Source organism: Ammospiza caudacuta, chromosome 9, assembly GCF_027887145.1.
Source record: "Ammospiza caudacuta isolate bAmmCau1 chromosome 9, bAmmCau1.pri, whole genome shotgun sequence".
Lineage (NCBI taxonomy): Eukaryota > Metazoa > Chordata > Aves > Passeriformes > Passerellidae > Ammospiza > Ammospiza caudacuta.
In genome coordinates this window covers 32281661-32298404 of record NC_080601.1, presented here as the reverse complement: position 1 = coordinate 32298404, position 16744 = coordinate 32281661, and the positions used below count along the sequence as shown (strand labels likewise).

The 16744-nt window shown below is 43.3% G+C and overlaps 1 protein-coding gene across 3 annotated transcripts in view; it reads left to right on the top strand.

The window, feature by feature from the left end:
* SHTN1 (shootin 1) overlaps positions 1–15218 on the top strand; it is a 55512-nt gene extending 40294 nt beyond the window's left edge. For 2 of the 3 annotated variants that reach the window (XM_058810157.1, XM_058810159.1), the window contains 5 exons: positions 1430–1542; positions 2193–2246; positions 4969–5089; positions 6002–6185; positions 13314–15218. In XM_058810157.1, coding sequence (XP_058666140.1) covers positions 1430–1542; positions 2193–2246; positions 4969–5089; positions 6002–6185; positions 13314–13524 — 683 coding nt within the window. In that variant the 3' untranslated portion in view covers positions 13525–15218. The remainder of the gene's footprint in view (positions 1–1429; positions 1543–2192; positions 2247–4968; positions 5090–6001; positions 6186–13313) is intronic. The other variant, XM_058810158.1, reaches the window with a different exon arrangement.
* Positions 15219–16744: the final 1526 nt, after the last annotated feature.

Below are 16744 nucleotides of genomic sequence, written 5' to 3'. Positions count from 1 at the left end.
ATGGAACCAACAGGAAGGAAGTGGGGGAAGGAGAGTTTTACTCCTCCCATTCTCAGGTGAGGAACTGAGGAGTGTAGTGACTTGGGCAGGTCCCTGGGGGAATTTCTGGGAACTGGTTACCAGTCTGAGAGAAACAAGGTTGTTGGTCTGGATAGAATAGTTAGAGAGATGACCTTGTCTGAGATCTCTGATGAAGGGTCAGTCTTATCTTTCAGTAGAAGTCCAATTATGGTGCCTTGATTTGTCAGAGTTCCTTGAAGCATCCTAGATGTTTTGATTACAACTTTTTGTTGAGACTGTCACAAGCAGTGATTGCATGAAATACTCTGAAATTCACTCTTAAGTTCTCAACTCCTCATTCTTTCATTATTTATTAGGAAACTAACAGTTCTGACCTTTCTTCAATTACGTATAAACTGCTTTTCCTCTTAATAGTTGAGCTGTCCTTAAAATAAAAAAAAAGGGAGAAAATTCTTTCTTTATCTAGTTATTATATCAAACTTGAGTCTTGTTTTAATCCCTGTTAAGGACTTAGAATGAGTGGTTTCTATCCCATACCAACAATTAAGCTTTTATATTTGAAACAGGCTGTTTGTGAAATTAAAGGCTGACATTAAATCAACTTAGAATACATAAACCACATTTCTATGAATCATCAAGAGTACCCTGACAAGTGAGAGAGCAGAAGTCTTTTTAAAAAATTCCTGTTACATAAGGTACAAGGTTGGCAGCTTTGAATAGCATCAGCCCTATTTCTCCAAGTATTTAAGTGCTCTTCCCCTCCTCCCCTTTCTGGTATGTTAAGGGTCTTTTCTTTTGTTATCCAGAATAAGTTAACAGGCATTATTTAGGTTCATCACAGAGCTTCCTGTCATCTCAATAATTTGCAGTCCTGATACCAAATCTCTTGAGAGAGCAGCCATTTCCTTCCGTGGTATTTCAATTTTTCCCTTTAAGGTGATGCAGTGTTTTTAGGAGGGGTGGGTTTAGGCCAGGCTGAGGTGTTGGTGTGTTGTTCCTGCCAGCTCCTCAAACCCATGAGAAATGGGGGAGTCCCTGTCCTGGGGCATTATCAGCTTCTCCTGTGTCACTGCAGCTGTGGAGATTCCTGCTGAGCCCCAGTGGAAGCAGAGCTGGGTTCTTCCAGCCCCTGCTGCTTCATCCTGAGCACTGAGCTTGTGCAATTCCCAAACAGTCCTGGAGCTTTGTGTTTGTCATGATGAGGGCCCTGCTTCTGTCCAAACTTCTGCAGCTGGGCATTTGCAAAGTCAGGATGCTCAGTGCAGGGTGGAATTTTATCCTTGAGGAGCTGGGGGCAGCTGAGCTGATAGCAGAGATCCCTGTATCCAGAATAAGAACATGGTTTTCACTTTGTACCATTTCTCTGCAGCTCCTGTCTGAAATGTGATCTGTTCTTTGCCTTTTTTAGCAGGTGAAGAAGTTACAGATCTGAAGAGGCAAGCTGTGGAAGAAATGATGGACAGGATTAAAAAGGGAGTTCACCTGAGACCAGTCAACCAGTCAAGCAGGCCTAAAACAAAGGTTTGGAATAAGTAGCAGACCAATAATTTTAGCTAAGTACAGTACTTTACACTGAAAATAAACTTTTCTTTTAAATATTCAGAAGAATACATTTTCCTCCCCTCGTTTACTTTGCTTGATTTTGGATAAAATGGATTAGAGCAGCATATGCCTGAAGAACAAAAAAAAAAAAAAAAAAAAGAAGAGAAAGCAAAAAAAAAAACAAAACCAAAAAACACAGCAGTAAGTAAGTAAAGGCCAGTTTCTTTGACACATAAAAGAAGCTTGTAAACAAACAGCTGCTAAGAAACAAAAAGCACAGAGAGAATACCTGAAGTGGTTAAAGGGGATGATCAACAAGTGGGCTGCATTAACACATTTTTTTTTCTTTTATGCAACACAACTTATACGTGGATGTGGCTACTATAGAACATTGCTTACCTCCTTCACAAAAGCATAATCTTTATTTGAGTCTGTGGTTCACAGTGCTGAGAGCTGAGGCTCTTCTCTTCATCTGAGTAAGGAAACAGATGGAGTGTTAGCCCTGTGCCCAGGAGAGGAGGGGACAGGAATGTCACTCAGTCCCTGGGTGAGGTCTGTCTGCAGGTACAGAGTCTGTCCTGGGCCACTTCATGTGGCTTTTAACATTTGTGTCTTGTGTTTGCTTACAGCCAGAAACACCAAAGCCCTCTGAAAGTGCAATGAAAGAACTAAAAGGGATTCTGGTAAGAGGAAACTTTCATATTAAATTTCATTTTCTTCTCATTGAGCTGGCAGGGCCTTCTGTGCAAACTGTGAAACTTCTGCACTTTGGGTTGAAGCCATAAAACCAAATTCCCCAGTTCCACCTTTGATTTGGTTTGACTTAAGGACTTAAGGAGAATTAGTTTTTGCACTCTTCTCTGGGTTTGTGTGCTCCTGCCACTAGAGGGGATTTTGTGGTTTGTGTCTGCCATAGATTCTTTGGAAAAATTCCAAATACTCACAGTGGGGATGCTTAAGGATGGAGGATACCTAGTCCAAAGTAAAGCCCCTGGACTGCACATACAGTATTTGCAAAGTTGTGCTCATCAACTGGTCTCCTACCTGTGGCACCAGATTTCTTGTCAGCATAGGTGAGGTTTAAATAAAGCAATAGCTCTGGTCTATCTGCATTTATATGTGGAAAAAATGGATTCTGAATAGCTGTCCATATAACCCCTCACCACAAAATAAAAACATTAGGCATGTTTGGTCCAGCTGAGAGCAATGTGCTCCTGTTGTGTCCTTTACTCAAGTCATTGCTTGTTGCTTCTTTTGCACAAGAGCTGAAATTGTGTCAGAAGGAGCTGTAGTTCTTGCTCCCTGGCTTCTGTAACACTGAAACTTTTGAGGTGCCACTTTGGCAGGTGAAATTCTGCCAGTTTTGAAGCAAAATGCTTCACTTCCACTCTAGAAGGTGAAGCTCATCATTCTCATCACCCTGTGGTTAAACAGCCCATACAAAAAACAGTTCAGTGGTGTTTTGTGGGATGCAAGGCAGTACAGCAGAGTGGGATTTAAAATCACCAGTGATGGGTTAAAGTTGCTGTTCTCCAGTCATGTGAAAGCAGGAGAAGAAAGGAAGAAATGGTCTAGAGAGTCACCAGACCCTAATGCTGAGCCCTAATTAGAGGGACACTTCATTAAATGTGGCAGTAAATAGGAAAGGAATAAAATGCAACAGTGAGAGTGTTCTTTAAGCAGAATTCCATAATTAGAGGAGTGGTGTGCTGTTTGCATAGTAGTGAGGGTTGGACAGGGCTGTCCTGTCCAGGCTCCTTTCTCCAACAGCTGTTTTATTTCTCCAGCACTGTGTCACTGACACCAGGGAAGCTGGATTGTGCACTCAGGGGGAGCAGGGAGAATCCTGCAGGCCCTGCATGTCTGTGCCAGGCTCCTTGCCTTTGAGCCTCTCAGGGTATTTGCAGTGCAAGACAAACTGGATAAAATGCAGCTCCAGTCTGTTCTTGAGAGCAGTGATTATGCACAGTCAGACAACAAACATGGGGGTGGAATGTGATGGAGTAAACATTTGTTGTTACTATGCTAATTATGCATTTTGTGTAGACCTCCATATAATTGTTACAAACAAAACACATTTATGTTGTGCAAATTCCAGAGTTTGAGTGACTCCCTTTTTTAAGTTGCTTTTGTACATGTACATTTGTACAGATCTGGGGCATACTACTAATGAATAACCTGCTCAGTTAAATTTCAAATAGTTTTGAAAGAAAATGTTTTAACTTCTAGGCAGGAGTGAAGAATTAAGGGCTTCTCTGCAGGGTTCCTGAAAATAGGACAGCTTTTGCAACTAGAGTGTTATTTCCTTGGCTATTTCTGATCAAAGGTTATGTGCTTATCAACAAAAGATGTCAATAGAATGTTATTTATGATCTGGTGAAATGCTGTATGAATCTGAAATGTTTTGGAAGGCTGAATAAATAAGATTTATGGAAAGACTCAGAGGGAAAATGAAATAGTATATGGGCACCAAATTTCCAGTTGCATTATAAACATTTGGGGCAAATTTTACAATCAAGTATGTTCTGATCCAACAACTGATTTTTGGGAGTGGGGAAATGCATGCAGTATGCGCTAAATGTGTGTTTAAATTCATGTAGGCAAGTTTGTGAAGTTTCAGGCTTTGCTTAAAGCCTCTTTTCCTCCCACTTTAAGAAAAGTGCTCCTGGACTTGCAGCTTCACCGATACCACATGCTGGCCTTGGCACAAGGCAGTAATAGCATTTATTTATGTATTTATTAATAGCATTTATTTAATAATATTTATTAATATAATTTATTTATGTTCTGTATGTATAAAAAACTGTTTCAGCTTGAGATCTAACTCTGTGCAAAAGAGTATATAGACATAGAGTATATAGTATATAGACATAGAGTCAGGTTTATGGCAGATCAGTTACATTATAGGATATCATCTGCTGCAGTTGTAGCTGGTAAATACTGGCTTCTGCACATGTATACACCAGGATGCAGCAACACAGGACAGTGTTAAAATATAAAACCCACTGGAGCAGCAAAAGATGGATCTTTGGCTCTTTGTTAGCAGAGGTTAATTATGTGCATGATGACTCTCCAGCAGTTTCTTAAGATCCTTCACACGTTAAGATGGAGGAAGTTGGCAGTTTCCCACAAACATCAGAATTTGTTCATCAGTGGCAGGGCCAGGGCATCTCTCTTCAGCCTGATATCACTCCCCTAATGTGTAGTGAGTGTGGTTTGTCCCTGCATCATGAATCCAGGTCAAGGTGAGCTGTGGGGAGTGAATTCCAGCTGCTCCTGCTGTACCAATGGCAGAGCCTGGCAGCTGCTCTGGAGCTGCAGTGTGAAAGATTCTGAAGCTGTGCACATGAGCTGCTTGGCGTCATCTGTCCTCAGAGAGCTTCTCCTGCCTTTCTCTTGCTGTAGGAAACCCTGAATAAATCCACCAGTTCCCGGAGCCTGAAGTCCCTGGAGACAGACAGTGGTGAAACGGAGCTGGAGCGAGTCCTGCGGCGCCGGAAAGTGACCACTGAGCAGGACAGTGGCAGTGAGTGCTGCCCTTCAGGAGTCCCCTCCCCTCCCTGCCCCCAGGGACTCCTGAACCTTCACATGCTCTTCCAGACCACTGCCATTGCAGCCACTAGGAGAACTTCACCTTCTTCTTCTTCTTCTTCCCTGTCTCACCTGTTGCTTTTCGTCCCATTTTCTCCAAGAGATGCTTCTGTCAGGATTTTATGCACACACAGACACATAAATTCCTCTTTCCATCCTGGAGCTCAGATGTTATTTGCTTGAACCTTGTCTCTGCTTTGCTCTATTTCTGGTCACATCTCACAGTAGGCACTAGGGAAAGTATATTTTCATAGGGGCACTGGCATTGCACCAGCATCAAACCATGACAGACCTACTGTGAAAATTCTCTTGAGAGTAATGCTAGCCAGAGAAATGAGATTTAGGAGTGGTGATTTGAATTAACCTCTTCTGCAGACCAGTGGTCTCCAGTTTTTATGCTGTGCTTTACTGTCATCTTCTGTAAGAAACTGTTGATGTTCTGCTTGGCTGCAAACACAATTTGTACAAATGTGAGTCTGTGGCTGGTTTGAATGTCACTGTAGAGCTTTATCTTGGATTTGCAGACAGCTCACTGGCTCCTCATTAGTACTGGGAGCAGCTTTTCTGCAGTCAGGCTGGGAGAGCACCAAAGCTGTGCCTGGGTGGGGCTGGGGGCAGCAGGACTCGTCCCCCCAAAGGCAGGAGGATCAACACAGCAAGTGCTGCCTGTGGTACAAGGAAGGGAGAGCAGGAGCTGAAAATGAAGTATTTTGACATTCTCTTGCACTGGATGCTGTTCATTAAAATTCCATTTTGATTTCTGCAGTTAGTTGAGTTCTGCTCTGCTCTTGTGTTGTTTCCAGACCAATCTAGGTAACAGAAGTATTAAACTTTCTTTGGATTTTAGGTCCCACTGGAATCCTGGCCACATCAGAATCAAAGTCTCTGCCTGTGCTGGGTTCAGGAGCCAGTGCCCCACAGGCAGCACTGAACCAGAAAGATGTGGAGACAGATTTCACTTCCAAAGTACCCAACTCAGGTCCTGTCCCCAGCCAGCCTAAGGGTGCTACGGGCTCCAAGCCTACTTCACAGTAAGTAGAACATGAATTTCTAGATATGTTGTAGTACAAGATGTGTTTGGGAAGTGATTTAATATCAGTTTTAGTTAACAAGATAAAGGCACAGTCTGCAGCTGTTTACCACCGACTCCTCAGATAATTTGCATCTCATGTGAAAGGAGAAATTAAATTCTCTTTAATGAAGTTCTTTTCCTCTAAAACCTTCTCCAAAAAAACATTCTCCAAAAAATTAGTTCATTTTCTCTGTCAAAAAAAACCCTCAAGAGATTTTGAAGAATAACAAGGTTAAAGGTTTTTTCCATATCCTGAAGAGGGATGATAGTTATATTGTTAACTCTTGATTAAAAGTTGTTCTGGCAAATATTCCAAAAAAATACAATCATGTGCGTCATCTTGGTCTATATGCTGGTGTGCAGGGCAGTTTCTGTTGAACCAAAACAAGTCCTGACTATTACTCTTAAAAAGTTTGTTGGTAAAAAGGTTGAATTACCTTGAAATCTCAAGTTAAAAAAAAAAAAAAAAGGTGCTGCATTTGCACAGATGGACAGCAGAATCTTCAGAATCTTTCATCACAGCAAACTGAAGACCTGAAACCAGCCTCAGAGTTAAATCTACTTCAGCAATATTTATTTCAGATTCCCTGCAGGATTGGTTTGTTCTCCAACAGTACCATGCTCCTTTTGGAATTGGGCTGTGCACTTGCTTCTGCTGCCTTGCCAGGTTGCTTGACAGTTTGTCATTTCAAGAAAAGGAAAGAGATGAGACAAATCAGATTGGCAAAATATTGTAGTTATGGCTAATTAAACTCCTGATTTCCTGCTCTGTCAGTTAGAAAACTCATACCACCAGTACCTATTCTAGCAAGTGTTCATTGTTTTGTTCAGAGGAAGAAGTCATGACAAATGAGCTGAATATTCAGTTTGCATGTATTTTTATGAACTGATACTTCACTCTTATGCAGGTACTTTCATAATTTATTTTTGAGTGGATAAAGAGCCCAATTTCCTTTTGTGCTCTGCAGTTGTATTTAATTCCCACAGAGAATTAAAAGCAGAATGCAATTTTCACTCATATGCATTTTCCCCTTTCATTTAAGTATCCTTAGAAGAAAAATTATCTTCATTTTAATTTAATCAGAAAGATGAAGATATTTTCAGCAGTTGTTTAGGCATGAATAATGCCATTGCATTTTCTTGAGCAGGTACCCTTGACAGAAAGGTGAGGTTGATCCTGAAAATTGTGTTTGTAGTTTGTGGATTTCTGTGATTTGGAACAAACCAGAAAACACAAGACAACTCCTGCCACCTTTTGTGTACCTTTATTTCAACGAACTAAGTGGAAATTGCATTTACAAGAAAGGAAATGAAATAATTGCAGGCCCCAAGGTCTCTCAGAATGCGTGGTGAATTGGCTGTGGAAAGGATCTTGTGCTGACAGTCACAGTTGTTATGTGTTAGAAAAGCATATGTGAAGCTCAATTTATTTCTCAGCTTGCCTATTCAGTGACATCCCAAAAGACACATTTCACTTGAATTTATCTGTTTAAAGCATTAAAACAAATGTGGTGGGCCAGAGTCCTTAGTGCTGCGGGGCTTGCTTGCTCTGAGTCACTGGTGTAAACCTGCTTAATTGGGAACACTCATCTTTGGGGATGGATTTCCAGGAGAGAGGAGGTGCTGGGGCTCTCCTCCTCTTGTGTGCCAGGCTGGCAGGAGGAGCAGGGATGACCTGCAGGCCCCACACCACAGTACAGAGCAGCTGCTTTGCTTTTCTCTCCTGGGGGCTGTTTGCAGTAGAGGTTGGCAGAAGCAGCCTCCAGACTCTGAGGTGTGAAAGCTGTTGGAAGCAGGGCTCCTTGGAAGCAGGCAGCAGAGGGCAGTTCCTCTGGCCAGCAGGTCTCACAACTCAGCTCTGTAACCAGGCAGTTTTCTGGATTTCCCTACAAGCAGCTTAGTTTGGATCAGCAGAGCACTTCTGAAGCAAATCTCACTATTGTCTGTGCTTGCCATGCTTTGATTTGTAATCTGGAGTGCCCCTAGTGCATCCTGGATCCCTGGATTCATGGCATGAGTGAAGCTAAACCAGGGCATGTGATCCATCCATGGTTTTGGATGTCCTGGGGGGGCACACAGTGCATCACCCTGAGCTGTGTGCCCTGCACCAGGGGCTGCTCCCTCCACACTCTGCTCCTGTTGCACCACCCCATTCCCTAAAGGACAAACAGTGCCCTGCCTGGACTGGATACCCTGCAGGAGAAATCCTCTTCTTATTCCCACCTGAGATTAAAAGATGCAGCTCCCATCATTTGCAATTCCTTGCAACCTAACCAAGGTGGGACTTGTTAATGTGTTTGCAGCAGCAGCTGAGCAAACCTTTCCCATCACAGGGAGCACTGCCTGTCTCATCATTGCCAGGTGTCTCTTGCAGGGCAGGGTTTGTTCTTTTCTCTTCACCTAGATTTTAATGTACAACTTGCTATAGAAGGAGTTCAGAGCCCCTAGGTGAGGTGTCATTTCAGTGCAAGAGGTTCTTGTGTGTCTGAAGCCATTAAGGAGATGGTTTGGAATGTGTGAAATTTTGCTGAGGTGGTGCTTAGGGGGGAGACATCAGTAATTGTGTCCTGTAGAGAAACTGAGGCCTCACCTGAGTGTGCAGGTAACTTCCTCTGCAGATCTCTTCCCCAGTGTTTAACCCAGCATGAGTGTAATTTTGGGACAGCTGCTTAGAAGAGGTGACAATTTACTTTCCTTGGCAGCAAAGCCAGTTCCCATGACCCCCTGCAGTGTGTGGGCACAGAAGGGAAAGGTGTGTCTGGCCCGGCCCCTGGGGTTTGGGTTTTTTGGTGGGGTTTTTTCAGCACTTGGTAAACATTGTGTTTCTGGGGTGCAGAGTTCTCTGCTGACAAAGTGCACCACAGAGAGGGTTAATCTGATGATTTTATACAATTAAAGGATTTGTCCTCCCTCTCCCAGCTGTAATCTTAGTACCCCAAATCATCCACCAGCTCTGCAGGGAGCAGCTCAGCCTCAGCTGGAATGAACTGCAAAGGTTTTCCAGTGCAGCTTGAACGTGGCAATTTAGTTCAAACAACAGATGAAGAAAACAATGGGATGTTCTGGGAGTTGGAGGTCTCCTCAGTCTTAACTGTTTTAAAAGCCACTGAGGCATTTTTCTTAGCTTGTACTCTTTGTGTGCCCTCTCAGTGCAGGCAGAACCTCTCCAAGATTCTTCATTTAAGTAAATTTTCTGATCTTTTTGAGCTTTTCCAAAAGAAGCACCTGAAAGTGGGAACAATGTCCATGCTAAAGATTGTCTGCAGTTCTGTCCTGCTGGCTGCTGTGCTGACCCCCTTTGTACTCAGCTGGGTTTAGCAGGGGCATTCTGAAATGGAGAAGGTTTCTTGCCTTCCCTCACAGATGTCTGGTGGCACTGGTACTTCAGTAGGGAGCAGAGGGCTCATTCACCACTGTCACTGTGAATATTCCCTATAAGCACTGCTGGACTAATACTGGTAGTGCTGTGATGGAATTCTTTGTTCATCTAAGACTTTCAAAACTTGGAATTGGTGTTTTTTACTGTTGCTCAGTATTAGCCTGTGCTCTTCTCTGGTTTATTCTCCTACCTTGTTAAGAATTCTGAAATAATAGACACGTGCAGTTTTTTGCTTTTATTCTCAGTGAGTACTGGCATAAAATTCTGTTTTCTAATGGATACATATTACAATGATTTTACAATGATTTCATGAATAGAACATTGACCCAGGTTAAATAATGCCAAGGTTCTAATATTACCAGAGGAAACAAAGAAAATCCAAGTCTCAGTTGACAATCTGATCCTTAGTTTGTCTTTTTGTACTCCTACTGTAAATTTTATGCAAAGGTCACAGCAGTGCTACGTCACAGGCTTCAGTAACCCTTTAGTATTTACACTTTCTGTAGGTTCTGTAACTATATAAACAGAACAGATTGCTTCTGATATTCTTACATTAAAAAGCATGGAACATTGCATATCCCAGAGAATTAATCTCAAATGCATTTCTCATCTAAATCCATATTTCACAGTGCAGATTTGATGTGTTTAGTCATTAAAAAATACATGCAGACTTGTGAGCAACTGTGTGTGCATGAGTACAATAGAACTAGGGTCTCAATTTCTGGTTTAAATATAAAGCTGGAAAAATAACAGGAATATTGATAACAGCATTAATAATCTCAGTGAGGGAAAAGCTTTGCACAGAACTGAATGCAAATACCTTGGCTGGACAAAATTGAGTTTTTCAGAACTGTAGCAAACTCTGTCTTTGCTCATTGCGTTTCCCAGCTTTATTTGTATGAGTAGATGCTGTTTTTTGAAAAGGAGCACCAAAATTATGTTCATTTTTCCCACTGAAACATTCTGCTCTTGGCAAACTGTTGAAAGTAAGCTGTGAATAACTGATAAATAGGGTTAATAATTTTTAACAAGGCCTCAGCTGTAACAGCAGCATTGTCAGGCTGGTGCTGCACCAGTGTGAAGGATTTGAAGAAGGCAATACTGGTACAACAAAGTCAGATAGTAATTCTTATTTTTATGCTGCAAACACTGATTTAATCACCGGTTTTCTCCATTAAACTACTTTATATCGACATCTTTCATTTTTCTGTCCTTTGAAGGTGGTAAATATGATTGCCATTTTATCCATTTTTGTTACAAATGAAACAGACTTCAGAGCGTTTGGCTGTGCATCAGTTGTTGGAATGCTGCCATACACTAATGCAGACTCCCCACTGTGAGCCCAGTGAAGAATTATACTTTGATTCACCAGATTGTATTAAATAGTCCAGCTGTTGGGATTTGAAAGATAGTTACCTCCAAAGTGAAATAAAAATGAACTTGGCATTTATGGCTTTGACCATTTTTATAGTGTTGGGCAATCAGCTTTTCAAAAGTAGCACTTTTTAAAATAACCCTCTTCTGGTAACACTGCTTTAAAAAGTTTAATTTGCTGTAACATTCAAAATACCCCGCCTTGTATTTTTCTGGAATGATTGACAACTTTTGCATAAAATAAGCATTATTTTCCTTTTGAAATCACTAGCTTCTGATGATAATCAAATGAGTCTGAAACTGTATCTATTAGTGCCAATTTCTGCATTAATTAACTTATACCAAAATTCTAATGTTAGAGACAATTCTTGTAATTAAAGCTTGAACATGGATTTCATTTGTTCTATCCAGTGCTGCAGCAGCAAGCTGAGTAAATTCTTTCTGAAATGGAAAGTGCAGCAACTGTTGTTTCTGTGGTTATTTTTTATTTTTAACCTGTTCATTTACCCTCTCCCCATCACATGGGAGCTGGTGCAGTCCCCACCCAGTGTTCTGATTTTTGAGTGGGGTGACCTTTTTCTTCTTTGTCATTTTCTTTAGGACAAAGACTGTCATAATAAAGGGCAGTTCATGGCAGATGGATCCTGTAGCTAAATTTCTTTCCCTCGCCCCGAGTTGATTCTACCTTTTCCTCTCAAGGGTGTTACCTTACCAGAATGGAAAACTGTTCCTTAAAAATAAACATGAAAATTTAGAGGAAAAAAGGACAAGCCTACAGTGCATGTAGGACCTTGCAGCTTGGAGGATTTCAGCACCTGCCCAGTTTGGGCTCTGTGGGTGTGGATGGTGTGAGGCTGAGCCTAAGGATGGGCCAGTGCAATGTGGCTGCCATCCCTGAGCCTGCCCAGCTCCCTGCCCACAGGCACTGGGCCGGGGGCTCTGGGGGCTCAGAATCTGGGGGGCTCATGCTCTGGGGGGCTCATGCTCTGGGGGGCTCATGCTCTGGAAGGCTCAGGCTTTGGGGGATCTGGTTCTGGGGGCCTCAGGCTATGGGGGAACTGGGTCTGGGGGCTCAGGCTCTGCAATGCCCAGACTCTAGGGGCTCAGGCTCTGCAATGCTCAGGCTTTGGGGGCTCAGGGGCTCAGGCTCTGCAATGCCCAGACTCTAGGGGCTCAGGGGCTCAGGCTCTGCAATGCTCAGGCTTTGGGGGCTCAGGGGCTCAGGCTCTGCAATGCTCAGGCTTTGGGGCTCAGACTCTGCAATGCTCAGGCTCAGGGGCTCAGTCTCTGGAAGGCTCAGGCTTTGGGGGCTCAGGGGCTCAGGCTCTGCAATGCTCAGGCTTTGGGGGCTCAGGGGCTCAGGCTCTGCAATGCTCAGGCTTTGGGGGCTCAGGGGCTCAGGCTCTGCAATGCTCAGGCTTTGGGGTTCAGGCTCTGCAATGCTCAGGCTTTGGGGTTCAGGCTCTGCAATGCTCAGGCTTTGGGGTTCAGGCTCTGCAATGCCCAGGCTTTGGGGGCTCAGGGGCTCAGGCTCTGCAATGCAGGGTGCAGGAGGCACAGCCTGTGCTCTCAGGCTCTCTGTGTGCCCACCCAGCAGGGTTAAGGTGGCAGTGGGAACACCCCAGTCTGCCACTTGTTCAGGCTGAGAATTCCCAGTGTTTGCCATGTTCTCTGCTGGTGCATTCCAGCTAATCTAAGGATTTGCCTGCATGTTTTCAACATCAGTACAAAGCTTCTGAATACACACAAGTGCTTTTAGTGTTTATAGGCTGATGCCAGCTTTGACAAATAACCCAGGTGTCTCTGACCTTTCCTTCCTCCCTGCTCAGAGGCTTTTTATCCCCACGAATCCCTGCTCTGCAAACAATGGTGGTGTAACCCTATTTCTGCAGCACAGAGCGTGGGTCAAACGCCCTTGACAGTTCAGCAAACCAGTAGGTGAATCTCCAGAAATGCTCAGTGCTTGCTCCCAGTGAGACCAGCAGCAGCCAAGGGAACATCTGGTTACTCTGTGCCTCAGAGTCATGCAGTGCAGCCCCCAGACAGGTGGCTCTGGGCTAAAGGTGTGCAGAAACCATTTTTCAGTGCCTTGTGAGTTCATTTTTCATCTTCCATGCCTGGCTTAACAAATGATTCAGGAGAGGGAATGTGACTGTTGCATTTTGTGCACTGCTATCTGTACATAACAGCTGTTAAATCCATAAATCTATTATTAGCTTAGCAGACCTGTCTTTGTTGTATGTGCTACTAATAGAAATGCTTTTCTGTGTTTTTATGCTTTTCTGCATATGTGAACTGTCATTTGTATTTATATATTTATTCTTTTTCTTCTAGATCAACTAGTCACACAGAATTGACAAGAAAAGCTTCTAGCAGTGAAAAAGAGACAGAATCCGTGGTAGTTTTAGATCCTGTGTCCACCAGTGGGGATCAAGTGTCTGAAAATGCCCTGAACCAGAACAAAGTGAAAGAGGAAAAAAGCAAGCCACTGCATAAAGAAACTAACGTTGGGAAAATGAAAGAAACAGATAGTTCTAGCTGTTAATTGTTACTCTGCAAGGCTGTACCTTTTGGGAATCATTATCTGGACATGTGAATTGCTTAGGTGTGTTACTAGGGGCCACGGTCTGTACTCCAGACAGAAATAATACAGATTGAAATGGTCTTTTGTATGCAGCTTTTGTTACATGCACTGAAGTGTTAAATAACTGTGTGTCACTCAAAATCCCTTTCCCATTTTAATTTTGCAGGTATGGTCATTAATTTCTTAGATTGTGTCAGTTACCTTTAAAAATGGATTTGAAGAGGCTTTTTAAACTCTTCTTTTATTGAGAAGATGCCTTGTTGAAGGTCTGTTCCAAAGCTTGTCAGAAGCCCCTTGCATCCCTCTTGAGCTGGACAGGTTTGGGTTAGACCCTGGAAGTGATTACACCCTCATCAGCTTCAGTATGGGGGTGTTACTGATTATTAATAAAAATGTGTTTAGATGCATTGCTCTAAAGATACCCACTTAAACCAAGATCTTGTTGGTCCCCTGCCTGCTGTCCCCACACAGGCAGGAAATGAAAAGCACAAGCACAACCCTTCTGTCTCAGATTGCCAGGGGACAGAGACTGAAATGCAGAGGCAGTGCAGCATCTCATTCTGGTACCAGGATTTTTGGCAGTGATAACCAGAGTCAGGGCTTTGTGGGCTGGGACTGGTGCTCTCAGTTGGGTTAAAAGCTTTGCAAAGAAAGACTTGTCCCTGAGTTTTGTTTCAATGCTACACAGCAGCTTTTGGAACTGCTGCAGCTGGAGTCTGTTTTTACTGCTGCACAAAAATAACTTGCCTTAGGCTCCAGTGGGTATGGGCTGCATTCGGGATTCATTCTAGGACTGAAAGTTATTGGGAATCATCAACATTCTGAGAACTCCCAGCTGAAAGCTCAGTGCTCACAAATGAGCCCTTGCTTTGAACCTGGCACACACTGGTGGCATTAATTTCTTTATTAGGTGACACTTCAGGTGTCTGTATTTGATAACACAAATCCCAGTTTCCCTCAGCCCTTATTTCTATGGCAAGGGTGAGATAGGAACATCATTGATTTGCTCCACTGCCAATTCACATTCCATTGTGGTCTCTTTAAATTCAGCACAGGATCTCATTCTTTTATAATGAACAAATGGAATCAGGGATTTACCTAAAGATTGGTGTAACTGAAATTGGGTGGGCACGTACTTGAATGCACTTGGATTCTTTTTTATTTAATTATTTGAAACAGTGATAGTATTGAAAGGATGAATGTTCTGAGTTTGTTGGTTTGGCTCTGCATGCAACTGTCTGGTGCTTTTCCTAAAAATAAAATGATAGTAATGAGTGTGGTGGTTTCACATCTATTTTGGTGGTTTTTGCATGTTTGCTACGAAAATCTTGGACTTGATCTAATGACTGAATTACATACAGTTCATAAACTTGCAGGAATTTGTCTCTCACTGATATTTTCATTTCTTGGGGGCAGTTGGTTCTGGTTGTTAATTTTTTACTTAGTTGTCTGTTACATTGAACTTAAAATGCAAAATTTCATATATGTATTTTTTCCTCAAATTATTGCTGCTGTATTATATGTTCAGATTTTCAAATTATGCAAAACCCAGAAATTTTTCAAGAAGCATTTCTTTTACTTAAACTGTTTTGTTACCTAGAACATAAATTATTTCTTTAACTTTTCATTGTTGCTTATTAAAAAGACTCCTGACAAGTTTCCCAGACCTTGTGGCATTGACTTGTTACTCACTGCTGCCAACTGGAGCAGGCAGTCCCAGCTCTGTGCCCAGCATTTGGGGTTTGCACTTGTCTTGAAGGCTACAAGTGGAGCAAAATCTTCTTTGCAGGCTGGATCTCAGAGCAGCACTGAGGGGGTGGGGAGGATGGAGCAGCAGAACACTCAAGGCCTTTGTTTTTTTGTAAAATGTGGTGTTCTGTTTGTGTTTGGGGTTTTTTTACTGTTTGTCAACAGCTTGCTCTTTGTATGGAGGGAGATTCTGATTTTCTCAAAACAAACATTTTGTTTTGGACTTAACACAGCAGTATTTGTTTTGTCAATTTGTAAACGTAGCACAGAATTTTGTGGTATTTTCAGTGACTATAGTCACTGCTCAGTTAATTTAGTTTCAGCTGAAGGCAATGGTCCCTGGGAAAAGAGAAGCCAGTATTTGAAATCTTTTAGAGATATCTGGCTGAACTGCTCAAAAATAAATGGATTTAGGAATAGTTAATATATAAGTTTCTTAGCAAATCTTTTTTCTTAGAAATTTGTCCCAAAGTTAGTGTTGACAGCCTAGGTTAGTGTGCTGTTGTCAGGGAGCTGAGCAGGCAGGCTGTGAATCTGCAGGGCTGGCTGAGAGCTGTGGAGGCAACTAAACCTTCTGTGGGGCAGAAAGCACATCAGGAAGTTGTGCTGGCTTTTCTTCAGCAAAATCAACAAATTCAAGTTTTGGTTTACCTGAAATAGAAGAAAAAGAAAAAGGCAGCTCATGTTTGCTGTAATGGGGTTTGTTGTAATGTTCTTTTGGAAATGCCACGTGATGCTTACAAGACTGGACACACCTTTAGAAGTCTGGTCTTTCCTTAGAAAGGAAGAACAGTTTGATTACAGGACCAGGCCACGGTGCACTGCATCCTGAGCTGGGATATTCACTGCATTCCTCTCCTCACTGATCTCTCACCTTGCTGCCGTCTGTTCTCCCCCTGCACTGCTGCTCTTGCCCCGTTCCCACCAGCTGAGTGCTCACAAAGCCCTGTCCCAGTGCTGATCCCATCGCTGGCAGCTCAGCCAGCAGCAGTTCAGTTCCCTGCTTTTCCCAGCCCTGTGATCCTTCCCCAGCCCTGCCCGGTGTCCCTGCAGGAGGGGCAGTGCCAGGGAGGGAGGGGACGCTGCTGTGCCCCGGCAGGAGCAGCTCCCGGAGCTGTGATGGCCCAGCAGCCCCGGGGCTGCTCTGAGCACCCCGGGACAGGGGCCAGGCCATGGCAGAGCCGGCTCGATGCTCCTGAGCCACGAGCAGGCTCCTCACGGCTCCTGATGTCACCCAGAGTCACCTCGCAGCCGCGGGAGTGCCCTGCCTGGGCTCTCCTGGGCATTCCCAGCCCCGCAAATGAGGAGCTTGGGATGCAGCTCAGACCGGCTCCACTCCTGCCCTGCTGTTGATTTAGCCACTGGATCTTATTTCTGCCAAGTGATTAACGGTGTCGGGGATTGCTGCTGCTTCATTTCACCAGATATAGGT